Here is a 13,336-nt window from a genome sequence, read left to right on the forward strand (position 1 = left end):
TTTAAGCAATAGAGACTAATTTTGAAATTGGCATTGACCCATTAATGACTTCTCTAGGTTCTACTATTCTGACTCTACCTCATTGATATTATTTAGTCCAAATCTGTCCATCTTGCCCATTAGTTGACTCAGGGTTCATGGTGCTTGTTGAAGACCAGGAACACTGTGGTATTCCTCATTGGTCCAATAAACCTGTTCAGAAAAAAGGATATCCTGCCATGGCTTTTTCTTGATATACAGGAATTAAAGCCTCTTTAGTAGGAATAAAACCACAGAGCATCTCATTTTCCTCCAGTAGTTTTCCATGGCTCACACCTCTGAGCCATGAGTGCAGGAGAAATTGAAGCCCCTTAAACTCAGCCATAATCCCCAGTATCTTTCGCTTTATACAGCCCTGGACCCTAGGAAAGAGACTCAAAGCCCTGGAACCAGTCCTGCCACTGATTTTGCTAGGAAATACCAGGCAAGTCTTTTCCTTGCTCTGGCCTCAGTTGTCCCACCTTTCAAATGAGAAGTTTGACGTCTAATTATCTCTAAGTATTTGGGGGCTCCAAGATTCAACATTACAGTTTTGTTTAAAAGTTCCACCTGAGGCTAAAAAAATTTTTTGCATGTTCTACCTCTGATACCAAAAGTTAGGTCCCGTTCCTAATCAACAGTCTCATCCAAATTTTTTTTTCTTTTTTTCTCCCCCTCCATCCTCTATCTTTCTCTGTCCCTCTGTTTCTATCTCTCTGTTTTCTAGATGTTCCCGCTGCCAGTAGCCAATGGAAAATCCAGGCCCACCACGTTGACCAGCACTCAGTTTGGAGGCTCAGGTATCGTGATTTTTTTTCCTTACTGTTCTCTCAAATAGTGAAATAAACCAAAGTGTATGCTGTTCTCCCTCCCCCAAGCTGGGCCTCTTGCTTGGAGTTACTAATGTCATCAGGTCCTGTCTTTTCCACCCTTTGGCCTCCGTTTGTCTGATGATTATCCCAGAAAGCCTGGGAGCTATCAACTCCTGATACCATTTTTTAACTTGAGGGGAGAAGGAGAGATCAGTGAAGAAGCAAAGTAAAAGCAAGGAAGCTGGTGGCTTCCCAATCAAGAAACCGGACCTTTCCTGGAAAATTGCTACCCAACGCAGCTTTGGATAAATGTTTCCCACTTGGTCCCCTGCTAAGTGACCTTCAGATGTCTTTGCAGGGGCTGTTGGAAAATTGCTCTTCACAGTGGAGGGAGTTGACATGGAGGTGGGAGATTGTCCTAGGGACCTGTTTTTTGCTGCTCATCGATCAGGGATTTAATAGGAAAAGACACTAGTTGGATCTCGGAACCCCATTTTGTTTTGTTGCCATCATTATTGTGATAAATTAAGGATCAAGATGGGGAAGGCTGGAGTCCTGTGGAAGAATTGATTTCTCCTTACATTGTTTATAGATGGAGAAATGCCTATAATGTGTGGGCTTGGGAGGTGGAGAATCTTAAGATGAAAGAATAACTAATTCTACAGAGGGTAGATAGACTTTAGAAGAAAATAAACACCTGGAAGTTGGACAAGGATGATGTAAAATCCTGTAGTAGATAAAGAAATTTAAATAGAGAAGCACTAAATAAGTAGAGAGCTGGCTGAGCTGGCTAGCATTTCCTGTGGCCTGAGGGATTGGGGATAGAGATCTGGAGCGATCTAAGTGCACCTTAAACCTAGAATGAGTCACTGTTAAGGTATGTGCGCTTTAAAATTTTTTTATAAAACTAATATAATCTTAAGGTGAACTAGTAGGAACACAGTACATGTGAGGGCTATCCTAAGCCTTGGTCAGACTTTTGGTGGAATATCATATTCAGGTTTAGACATCACACTTTAGAAGATATTTTGACACGCTAGAGCTCATTGAGCAGAGGAACTCATCACAGAGACACTGAAGCAGAATACTTATGCTCAAGGTTATTTTGTAAGAGATTCCTGAAGTGGGTAGGGAACTTGAAAGAGCAACAGAGTGAGTGAACTTCAGTTTTCCCCATTAGCAAGCCAGATGATTTAGGCTGGTTGATTCCATGTCCTAAGGACCCTCCCAGCTCTGACCTCCTGGGTTCTAATGGCCCTCCCAGCTCTGACCTCCTGGGTTCTAAGGGCCCTCCCAGCTCTGACCTCCTGGGTTCTAGGGGCCCTCCCAGCTCTGACCTCCTGGGTTCTAAGGACCCTTCCATCCTTGGCATCTTGTTCTAAGGGCCCTCCCTGCTAGGATATTTTGTGTTTTAAGGCCTGTCCTAGTTCTGACGTTCTATGTTTTAAGTTTCATTCCAGTTCTGATACTAAGGGTTCTAAGCTTCTGGCTGTGATAGAACACAGCTTTATCCTGTCCCTGCAGTTGGTCTGGAGGGTTAAGTTGGCTGCCTGGATTTGCTGTGCTGGTCCAGGCTGGGTGGAAGCTGTCCGGCCCCATTAGGAAACCATTAAGTCAATGTGTCCTCAGGGGAAGGTGACCAGCTGGCCAGCCATTGGGAGAGTTGCATTTCAGCCTTGACTGCTAATAATTGATACTGTCCCGTTGGGAAGCCCAGCTTGCTACAAGGGAAACAGGACAGGATTGGAAGTCAAGACTTGAATTTGAATCCTTGTCCTGCTTCTTTTTTAACTGTAATTTTTAGACAAGCTGCTTGACCCCCTGATCTTCACTGTCCCATTTTTTAAAGCTGAAATTATAACTTCTCAGATCTTTGCAACTGGCTCACCCAGTCACATCAATCTTGTGGCATAATTATGATCATCCCCATTTTAGAGAAGAGGAAACTGATACTCTAGCTCCCTAATCTGGTGGCTGTTGTTTTGAGGCTGCCATACTAACTGGGGGGGAAGAGAGATCCCTAAGATCCCTTCTCTGAATCTTTTTTGTTCTTTGGGCTTATCTCATTCCCCCCATGGTAAGTGATAACAGGATTCCCCCCCCCCCTAGTTTTGACAGGTTTGAATTCTCAGATCCTAAGTCCTAAGATTATTTAGTGAACACTAAGAAAAGGAAGAAGTTCCTATTCTTGAGGAGTTTATATACTAATGGGGAGACAACTTGGAAGTCCCCAGAGGGATAGGTTCTGTACAGTGTAAATGGGAGATATCTTAGTGGGGAAGGTGCCTGCTGAAGATGAGCTTGGAGCCCAAACTTGGCCTGAGACAGCCTGGTGCTCCAGGCCCTTATGATCAGGCCGATGACTTTTCCCTTTGCTGGGACTTCCTGTTGTATTTGCTCTGTTTCCTGAATTTCGCAGGGGTGTGTGATGAAGCGGTACGTGAAAGGCCTCCCTTTGATCAGGATGGGGCCTTTGACTAAGTTCATAAAAATGCCTCCCTGTGGGCCTGCTCCCACCAACTCTCAGAGCTCAACGGCCAGCCTCTGCACCCTCCCGGCGGGCCTCATGTCCCCCCGAAGTCTTTTCTCTCAGTTTAGTCCCAGGGCTCTGGGTGGAGATTAAATATTGGAAAATTTCTTGGCTTTGACACTTCCTGTAGACCTTTGTAAGAAGAGTCATAGAATGTCAGAGTCTGAAAAGGTCTTAGAACTCTGTAAGAGGAGCATGGATTTAGAGCTGGGAGATATCTTAAAGATAACTAAGAGGGGAAACTGAGGCCCAAAGAGGGTTTTAACTTGTCCAAGATCTCACAGGTGGTGCAGAGTTGGGATGTAAACCAAGTTCTCTGTGCTTATTACTAAAAACAGGAATCCAAAAGCAGCAGCAGATTGGATTGTTTATCCTCTTCTGTTTTCAGGGAAAGAAGGGTTAGGGAAATCACGGGCTGTTTGTACTGCCTGGAGTAAGGGGTGTTCACCCCCTGCCAGGTGGCATTCCTCCCTTCTCTGAGCTTCTGCCGAAGTCTCTCAGCCAACCAGAGAAGTTCCATTGTGCAGATGGAGACGAGGGAGTCGTGGTAGCTCTCTTAGCAGCCCAGAGAAGAAGGGAGTTTCCCTCTGCATTTGGATATTGGCTAAAGTAAGAGAGAAGACTAGCCTTGGAGCTTCCCCTTGGGGTCAGGGCCTTCCATTTGCTGCTCCCCTTCCAAACAGTCAGCACGGCCTCAATCTCAGCCAGTGGCTTCAGAAGCTCCGTGATGGATGGTTCTGGGTGACATTTCCCTATCACCAGGGTAGCAAGGACGTATTTTGTTTAAGGGAGGGAAATGCAAGGCAGAGTGAGGTAGAATGGGAGCGCTCCAGGGCTACCCTGGGAGGGCTGCCATCAGTCTTAGGCACAAAATACTGCTTTTCAAAATCATATCTTTTTTTTTTTTTTTTTTTTACCACCACCACCCCCAAAGATACACACACACACTTCCCTGAAGCTGTAATCAAGCTATGAAAAGAATCTTTTTTAAGTCTTAGGGTCCTAGAATATCTGAATATTGGTGATTCTCTTAGAATGTTAAATAAGAATAATTTTAGAATATTGGTCTGCTCAGATTCTGCACTATTTTTATTTGGGAGGGGGAATTAGAAGAAGAGGTAAAAGATAAGGAAGGATGCTAAGCAGGAGATGGGCTGTGGGTTATTTGCATTTATCCCCTGATCCCAGGTAATGCCTCTTTCTGCTCATTTTCATGCTGACTTTTATACCTCTCCCCTTTAAGGTTTTTCCCTCTAATCCCAAGGGTTCGTGGGCTTTTCTGGGCTCTGGACCCCTTTGGCAGTCAGTCTGGGAAAGTCTCTGTTCCCTACATTCACAATGCTGCAAAGGGCAGTTTTCCTCCTCAGAGTTCACAGTTTTTCTGACATATATTTACTATCCTCTTAAGAACTACTTTAGAGCCAGGTGAACTGGGTAATGATCCACATAAACCCCAGGCCAGGTCAAGAGCCCAGAACCAAAGGAAGGGATAATCTTAATAATCACAACAACAGCTGCTTTTTGGTTTTTGGTGATCTCAGTTGATAATTCTGTAAAATGGTTCAGTAGTAGGAAGTATTATCCTCATTTTACAGATAAGCAAACCAAGGCCTGGGAGGGAAGTGACATGTGCAAGATCACATGATTAATAAATGACTAGGTTACAGTTCCTGGTGCTTGAACTATGTTTGGGGGCATCATGTTCTTTCCACCGGACCCCTCAAGGCAGGAGAACTGAGAGAGGATTTAGAGTCTGAATTTCTCATGTTACCTGTTCCATTTGAGAGAGTGACTGTGCCTCAGAGGGTAGTGAGTTGTGCTTGTTGCCATTTTCTCCTGGCTCTGGTAGGGGCTGGGCCAGGCCATCAGTTCTAAGAGGAAATGCTAACAATTGTCTGTGTGTATAATAATCGCTAATTGACTTGCCATTGACTCTGGGCTTGACTTATACTAAGTGACTGTGAGCAAGTCACTGTCTCTGTCTGTCTCATGAAATGAGGGGAAATGGACTGCAATTATCCGTTTCACATCTCAAGGAGTAGGGGTGTGGAGCCCCCTTTGACTGGGAAATCTGCATAAGAGTGGTTTGCCCCTCCTTTCTTGCCAGAGAAGAAGTCTGAATTTTTTCTTTTTCTTTCATGGGATGCTTACCTTATTCTAAAATTTAGGTTAATATTATACAATACCATGCAGATCTTTTCTGAGTTTCTAAACATTTATGTGTTGTCTCCCTGGCCTTTGCATGTCATTTGCAGCTTCCACAAAACTCCACAAATTCCCATTTCATTTCTTGTGATAACTTGTGAGATATCAAAACCATGATGGAGAAAGTTGTGATTTGGAAGGAATAACTGTTATTGGCACCAATACTGTCTTCCAACTCTGGCATTACAAGTTCTAAAGTCATTTCTAGTTCCAGTGTTCTGTGTTCTAAAGGCAAAAGTTGAAGTCTCAGCCCAAATCCTGGCATTTCAGCAAATTACAGAGGTCCTCCTTAGAGACTCAAAGGTGACTCATAAAGTTCTTATAGTTTACTTTCTAAGAGTCCTCCCAGTCCTGACATTTCTGGGTTCTAAGGGCCCTCCCAGCCCTGACCTCCTGGGTTCTAAGGCCCCCCCCTCCCAGCTCTGACTTCCTGTTGTTCCAGCTCTGACACCTTGTGTTCTAAGGGCCCTCTCAGCTCTGACATTTTGGGTTCTAAGACTAAGCAGTGTTCCATCTGCTAGCAGAGTTCTTAGAACCCTGTGATATAGGCAGGGTTGGCTTTTATTATTCCACTTTACTGATTGAGAAACAGAGACCCAAAGGAGAAGGCACTTGCCAGGGCCACACAGAGTTCATAACAAAGCTGGAACTGGAATTGAAGTTTCCTGTCTCCTGGTAGAGGGCGTCACCCATTGTGGGCATTGTCTCCTGGGGCACCATGGAGACCTCTTCCTCACCCTCCCACTCTATTCCTGCTACCATAGTTTGATTCCAGAGATGGGAAGGAAAGGGAGCATGAAACTATATCTTTCTCCTTCCTCCCCCCTCCCAGATCTCTTTGAGAAAGAAGCTCCTTCTGTAGTGTCCTAGTGTCCCTCCCTACCCAAGACATCCCTGGGTTAGGCCCTTCCCCCCTGGGGATGGCACCTTATAAAAATGTATTTTTCTTCTTCCCTCCTCCAACCTCTACTTCTCATTAATCCTGCCCTGGTAAATTGTTGCCCGAGGGAAACAGACTCCACCCATCCAAAGCCAGAGACAACTCTGGCTTTTTGTGTTCTTATAAGCCAGGCCTCCCACATCTGGGAGCAGCTGGGCCTGGTGCTGCTCAGGGTGGGGCTTGCCCTGGGCCTCTGGCCTCCCCTTGGGTGAGAGGAGGGTTGCCAGTCCTTTGGGGTACATTCCCTTTGCAGGGCCCATACATAGCATAGCTCATGGAAGAGATCCTTCCTCTGGGAAACCAGCTTACCCTGACTTACTTGGGCCTTACCTCTTCATCTCTCTAGAAGGACAATAGAGAGAGTGTTGGGCTAATTATTTCACTTGGATCCTTGATTTCCTCATCAATAATATGGAGATAATAATATTTACTGATTTATTAGCTAGGTGAAATCAGCTTATCTCTAGTCTAGAGCCTCAATTTCCTCATCAGTTATTTGGGATACATGGTTGTTTTGAGAAAAATACTGGGTCAGTCTCATAAAAATATGAGCCATTATCTTCAGCAGACTCCCAAATCAGTTAAAATGACCTTAGGCCTCTTGGGAAACCAGGGCAGGTGTGGGGGAGAATAAGGAAGGGGAATAAACATTTTTTGAAGTGCCTTGTCATGTGCCAGGCCCTTTGCTAAGGACTTTTAGCTCATTTGATTTTCATACCAACTTTGTATAGTAGGTGTTACTATTATTCCCATTTTACAGTTGAGGAAACTGAGGCAAACAGGCTAAGTGGTTTGGCTATGGTCACAGAGCTAATAAATGCCTGAAGGCATCATTTGAACACAGGTCATCCTCTTACCTCCTCTAACCACCTAAGGGATGCTCCAATTGTATGGCACGTTTGTTACCACACTAGTATTGCTCTTAGATTTGGTGGTGATTGGGATCTGGGTTCCCCTAATGCTGGCCAGCATGTTAGGAGGTAGTATGTCATTGTGGGAAGAATATTGGATTTGAAGTCAAGGGAACTGGGTCCCAATCCAACCATCTTTACTCCCAGTGTGATTTTCATTTCCCCATCTGTACAATAGGTGATTTCAGGATGTTTCAGTAATAAATCAGTTGGACCCTAGAGTGCCCTTTCGTGTCTGTTTTCAGCAAGAACTGATCTTTCTCTTATTCCATCCCTTTGTCCCGTCCAGAAGCAACATCAACTGACCATACCTCCCCTTTGGTGTTTGTCTTTTTGCCGCACCCCATCTCCTCTCTGAATACCCCAGAAGAGAGACGCCAGGTAGATAGCTCTCTCTCCATCTTTGCCCCTTTTCACAGATGAGGACCCAAGCTCACTCATTGAGGATGGCAGAGCCAGTGCCAAGATGTAGGTCTGATCTGTAGGACCAGCTTTGTTGACCTTAGAGGTTATTGAATCCCAAATCCTTCCATCATAGGATCTCGACAGCCTACAGTTTGAAGGTTTTCTTGGCAGAGATACTGGAGGGATTTGCCAATTCCTTCTCCAGTTCATTTTATAGATGAGGGCACTGAGGCAGACAGGGTGAAGTGACTTTTCCATTGTGCCACCTAAGCTGCCCCTCCGACTCCAGAAATGGTGCGATTATAAATTTCCCCTACTCCATCCTCCATCCTCCCCTCAAACATTCTTCTGCCCTTTCTGGGAGTATGTCCAAAAAAACAAACAAACAAACAAAAAAAAAAACAGCTTGGGCTGACATGGAGGTAGGAACTTTGTGTCACTGAGGATGTTAGTGCTGAATGTCCACTCATGGGAGACCCTAGAGGGAGGATATATGTGCTAATTAGGAGTTTATTGGAAAAAACTTTGCTCTGTTGGCAGTCTTGAGAATTTGGTTTAAGAAAGCTGTTTTAGGTCTGGAGAATATCTGGTTTTAAGGTTCTAAGATTATAGGGTTTCCTGGTTCTGTATTTTGAAGGTTTCTGAGGCAACATAGGGATCTACAGGGATCTTTGAGTAAGGTTCTGGTGATGGTTCTAAGTAAGGTTTAATCTAAGATTTCATGATTCTGTGGCTTCTAGTCCCTTTCCTCTTAGTTTCAATGATCAGAAATCACCAAGATCTGCTGTTTCAAAGGCTTGTGAAAGCCCCCTTTCCATCAACATCTACTCATTGTTGACCATAGTCACCTGTTGCACTCTGGCTGGTATTCGGCTTTTGTGTAGTGGCAATCTATTAGAAGAAAGTTGGAGCTCTTGTTCTGACTCCCACTGGACCCTTACCACCCCTTCCCCCTAACACCCAGCCTTATTTGGGAAGAGTCACGGATCCCTTTCTCAGAATGTCTTTTAATGCATAAAATAAAACCCTTAAGACTTCTGAGGAATCAGTTATGTTGTAACTGATACAATATATCAGTTGTAACACACTTTATCAGGTTCAATGTCCCATTCTAAATGATAAGCAAAGAAAGTAGGACTTTGAGATACCCAGTGATTTGGGTCCCAGAGCCACTAGATGTTCAACCCGAGTCCAGGATCCTGATCTCCTTCCCTTGGCTCTAGCTTATGTGGACCTGGGATGTGGGTTGTTCATAGGACAGTGGGACGAGTTAGGCTGTGAGTTCTTCCAACTCAAACATATGGGATTCTCGTGACTCAGGAAAGTCATAGAAGATATATGATGATCAGGATAAGAAAATGACCTAAACTGCACTTGAGATAGTTCTGGTGACTTTTTCAAGGGATTACTAGGAAGAGGCAGGAAGAGAAGAGCCAGATTTGAAAGTAGTTCCTCAAAACCAGTCCCTCCCAGCTTTCTCCAGCAGCTCCCTCTTCCCTTTCCCTTTTGTTCAGTCCCCCCCTTTTTGTTTTAAATATATTTCTATTGGTGCCTTTTGGTTTTTTATAACATCCTAGTGTCCCTAGTATTCTATCCCCATTCCCTCCAAAAGAGCCATGCACATAACAAATAGTTGTTAAAGGAAACAAAAGAGAAGGGGAAGGGGGTAGAAATCGGGGTGATTGATCGTCAAAGAAGCCAGAAAATCTGTGCAGTGTACAACCCTGCCTGGGGGCGCAGTGGCAGTGACCTTTCCTCTATCTTTGAATTCCTCCTTGCGATATTATTCACCTTGGGTTGTCTTAGTGATTGTTTCCACAGCTGTGGCCACTGGGCCTGCTCTGCATCGGTTCATGGAGCTCTTTTCGTGTTTTTCAGTCTCCATCCCATTAGTCATCTCTTAGAGAACAGTGTCCATGACATTCTCAGACTAGTCGTGTATTTAACCCTTCCCCCAATTGATGGACAGACTTTTTTTTTTTTAATATCCTTCCGCCTGTCCCAGGACTATTGCTGTGTGTGTATAGCCTTGTTTGGGTAACAGTTCCTGGGGCTGTGAGTCATGGGCAAATAGGGCCTGAGGCTCTGAGGGGTGGCACTTTAGAGCTTTTAACTCAGCCCTAGTTTCTGAACCCATTGTTTCAGCAGGATAATGGTATTACTTCCTGAGGCCAAGGCTGTCTCCCAGCCCCCTCTATTTAAAAAAAAAAAAAAAAACACCCTTAACAACTTGGCTTTTTCTTCCAAGTATCATATTATGCTCAGAAACCCGGAGTGTGAGTTGGTGCCCGTGAGCTCCGGAACTGCTGTGGGACTGGTTAGCTGGAAGGAGCAGGGGGGAGAGCTGGTCTTCCAACAGAAGTCCGGACTGGCAGGCAGGGTCAGGGTCAGGGAGCTTGCTGCTGCTTTTGTCAAGTGTTTCAGCCCTCATCTTCTGCCCTCCCACTGGGCAGGTGCCATGGAAATAGTGGCTGGAACCTCCTGCCAGAGGGAGCACCCGAGGTCCATCCTAGGAGCTGGTAAGCCCAGCATTCAGGGCTCAGGCCCTGAAGGAGATGGGGGTAAAGGCATGGGGACGGGGGAGGAGGTCTGGGTGTGTCTGGCAGGTGGTTTTCTCTGCCGACGCCTCTCCATGCCCTGCTGTGTGCCCTTTCATGCCCTGCTGTGTGCCCTTTCATGCCCTGCTGTGTGCCCGATGGGCCAGTAGGCGTATTGTGATTCCCTCCTGCTGGGGAAAAGACTTCCCCTCTAGAAGCCTCGGTTTCCTCATCTGTAGAGTTAGGAATGTTTACTAAATAGCCTTGGACAGCTCTAAACTGATCATCCTACAAGCAGAGGGATGGGTCTGGGGGACCATCCGTGCTTTCTCACCAGGTCCTTCTGTGGACAGTGACTTAGTAAGTGTAAATGGTCCGGCCCCCTTGGGGGCTCTCGGGTGCTATGGTGACAGGAAGAGTAATATACTCATTCAGTCTCAGACAGCTAAATAGTATGAAGTGTTAGTGCCCATGAGGGAGACAGAAAAGTGAAAAAGATTGTGTCCCCGGTCTTGAGGAACCCCCAGTCTAGTCGGGAGAGGTTCTCCATGCAGAGGCTCTGTGGCTACAGAGGAGAGGGAGATTGCTTCTGGCTCGGGGAAGAGTAGGAGCACTAATGCCGACTGAACCTCCATTAGAACTCATCCGGCCCAAGATCGTGGGGCAGCCAGGAGGGACCTGGCTCTCAGGCCTGGCTGGAGCTCTTGCAATTCTAGAGCCTTGGATAACCCCCAGAGAACCTGGTTTCTCCTACTGTGTAAACCTCCAAGCTCCCTCTAGGCTTGGCTGGTAATTTTGAAGCTTGAAAAACAGAGACCATGCTAAGAAAGTGTCTGGCCAGATTCATGCAACTGGGAAGGGGTAGAGCAGGAACTGGGACCTGATACTTCTGACAGCAAAAGCCAGCATCTTTTTCTGGGTGTCGCCAGGTTAGAGAGGGGAAGGTGGCAGTGGAGAGGGAACAGCATCATAGGAAAGTCTGGAGCCATAGGGAAGGATGTGGCTTTTTTCTCAATTTGGTTGTGTTCTATAGGTAGTGAGTGACATGATAGAATGGAGAAGCTTGTTTCCCTAAATGGAAGTAGTCTTTGTGTCTGTCTGTCTGAAAAAAAAGCTTCAAAAAAGCAAGGCACTGGGAGCTTCAAGCAAAGGACCAAACGCACAGTGGAGAATCTGAATTGTGATAGAGCCTTCCATTGTGTAAGATGAGTGTTTTCCAGGGTCGGGTGTGGGCAGGTAGGGAGAGGGATGGAAGCATTCTGGGGCACCATTAAGGTAGAACTGAAATAGTAAGGAGATGGCTCCTTGTGAATGAAAGCGGTGTGAGGATGAGAGTAGAAGGCTTGGCGATGAGTAGGCAGGTGTGAAATGCAAGTCACTAGTACTAGATGCGATCGTGACCATGGGGAAAGTGCCTCTCTTCAGGCTGATATTTTTTCTAAGAAGGATGCCCTGTGATCTGCTGTTCACACACGGTCTTTGTGCTTCAGATTCTGGCAATTCCTCTAACTGCTTGTGGAAAGAACAGTGGATCTGTGGAGATACCATTACAATTTAAATGCTAATTCTGCTCCTGGCTTCTTAGGTGGCTTTAGAGAGGTCACTGTCCTTCCCAGTGCCTCAGTTTCCCCTGTTATTACATGAAGGGGTCAGCCTGGATGACCTCCCAGGGCTCTTAAGCTCTCCTTCCTTCCTGTCCTTCTCCGAACTTATAGCTGTGACTAGGGAAAGCTGTCCAGAAGTGTCATGGGGTTGCTTCGGTGGATGTCCATTGCTGGAGATTTTGGCAAAGAGTGAATGTTACCCAGAGTCACAGGATGTGCTTTAGAGAGGGTTCCTTATCAGCTATGGGTTGGCTTGGGTTTCCTACCACCAGATTCAGGGATGCCATGAATCCCCCCACCTCCCGGCAGGGCATAGAGTCCAGGGAGCAAGGTCAGTAATACTCTTTTGCCATCCACGCTATGAGATGAGCCTCTGAATCTTTCACCTAAGATGCTGTGGTTGCTTTGCCTTTTGCCAATAATTCCTTTTCTGGGACTGCCTTTCCCAGCCTCCACAGCCCCGTTGTAGGGGTCACAGCCTGCCTATGGACCTGTGCTTTACCAGTTGGAGAGTTCGCTGAAGTACCGCACTGAGCTTGGAGAGTACTTGTTGTCTTTGCATCTACAAGGTCAGAGCAGATCATCTAGGAGTGGGAGAGGCAAAAGTCCAGTGCGTGACTACCTGAGAGGGTCTCCCCATCTCAGGATTTCACCCAGGGAGCCATTTCTAGGGAGGGCTTTCACCCTGAGACCATGAGGAACTGGAGGGCATTGGAGGTGAAGAGAACAAGAATCCCTAACGCTGGGGATTTGTACAGGGCATCAGTATTGGTGGATGTCACTGAGTCATACCTCCACTGCCCTCTTGGAGATTTCAGGCCCACATGGGCTATTTGTGGAAGCCCTCCATAGTCTACTTTGCAGCTGAGACAGAACTTGAAGATTGTCCAGGCCCCTCCTCCCATTTTTCAGATGGAAAAATTGACGTCCAGAGAATGAAAGGCACATAGATAGCATGATCAAGCCAGAAGCAGGAGCCAGGTTTCTCAATGTGGACCAGCATTAGGTCCATGGGCCAGTCCCTTGACTTTGAAAATGTTCACTTGACTTCTTTTGTGGTCCTGATGGCGGTCCTAAGAAGCAGGTTACCAAATGGGGAAAGAGAGACCTAAAGAGAGGAAGTCACTAGTCTCACGTTCATACTAGAATCCATGTCTCCTGCCTCCCAAGTCAGGCCTCTTTCTTTCTATACCCAAGCTGTCCCCAGGGGCTTATTGATTCTGCCTGAGACCCCAGGATGAGGAGAGCTGGGAACCTTTGTTTAGGAAAGATTGGGGTGGGAGCAAGAGAGAGAGCAAATGGAGCTCCCTTTGAAGTTTGTCCCCAACTCCCATCTGGGCTGGGCGAGGCTGGGCTTTGATGTGGAGAAGGATT

General features: G+C 46.2%; 1 protein-coding gene across 9 annotated transcripts in view; it reads left to right on the plus strand.

Annotated features, from left to right (window-relative positions):
• Positions 1 to 13,336, plus strand: part of TCF3 (transcription factor 3) — a 94,497-nt gene that overhangs the window by 14,270 nt on the left and 66,891 nt on the right. For 5 of the 9 annotated variants that reach the window (XM_031948143.1, XM_031948142.1, XM_031948145.1 and 2 more), the window contains one exon: positions 746 to 818. In XM_031948143.1, coding sequence (XP_031804003.1) covers positions 746 to 818 — 73 coding nt within the window. Of the gene's footprint in view, positions 1 to 745; positions 819 to 9,813; positions 10,341 to 13,336 lie in introns of those variants that run through there. The other 4 variants (XM_031948137.1, XM_031948139.1, XM_031948138.1 and 1 more) reach the window with 3 other exon arrangements.

The sequence above is a fragment of the Sarcophilus harrisii genome, chromosome 1 (genome assembly GCF_902635505.1).
Source record: "Sarcophilus harrisii chromosome 1, mSarHar1.11, whole genome shotgun sequence".
Classification (NCBI taxonomy): domain Eukaryota; kingdom Metazoa; phylum Chordata; class Mammalia; order Dasyuromorphia; family Dasyuridae; genus Sarcophilus; species Sarcophilus harrisii.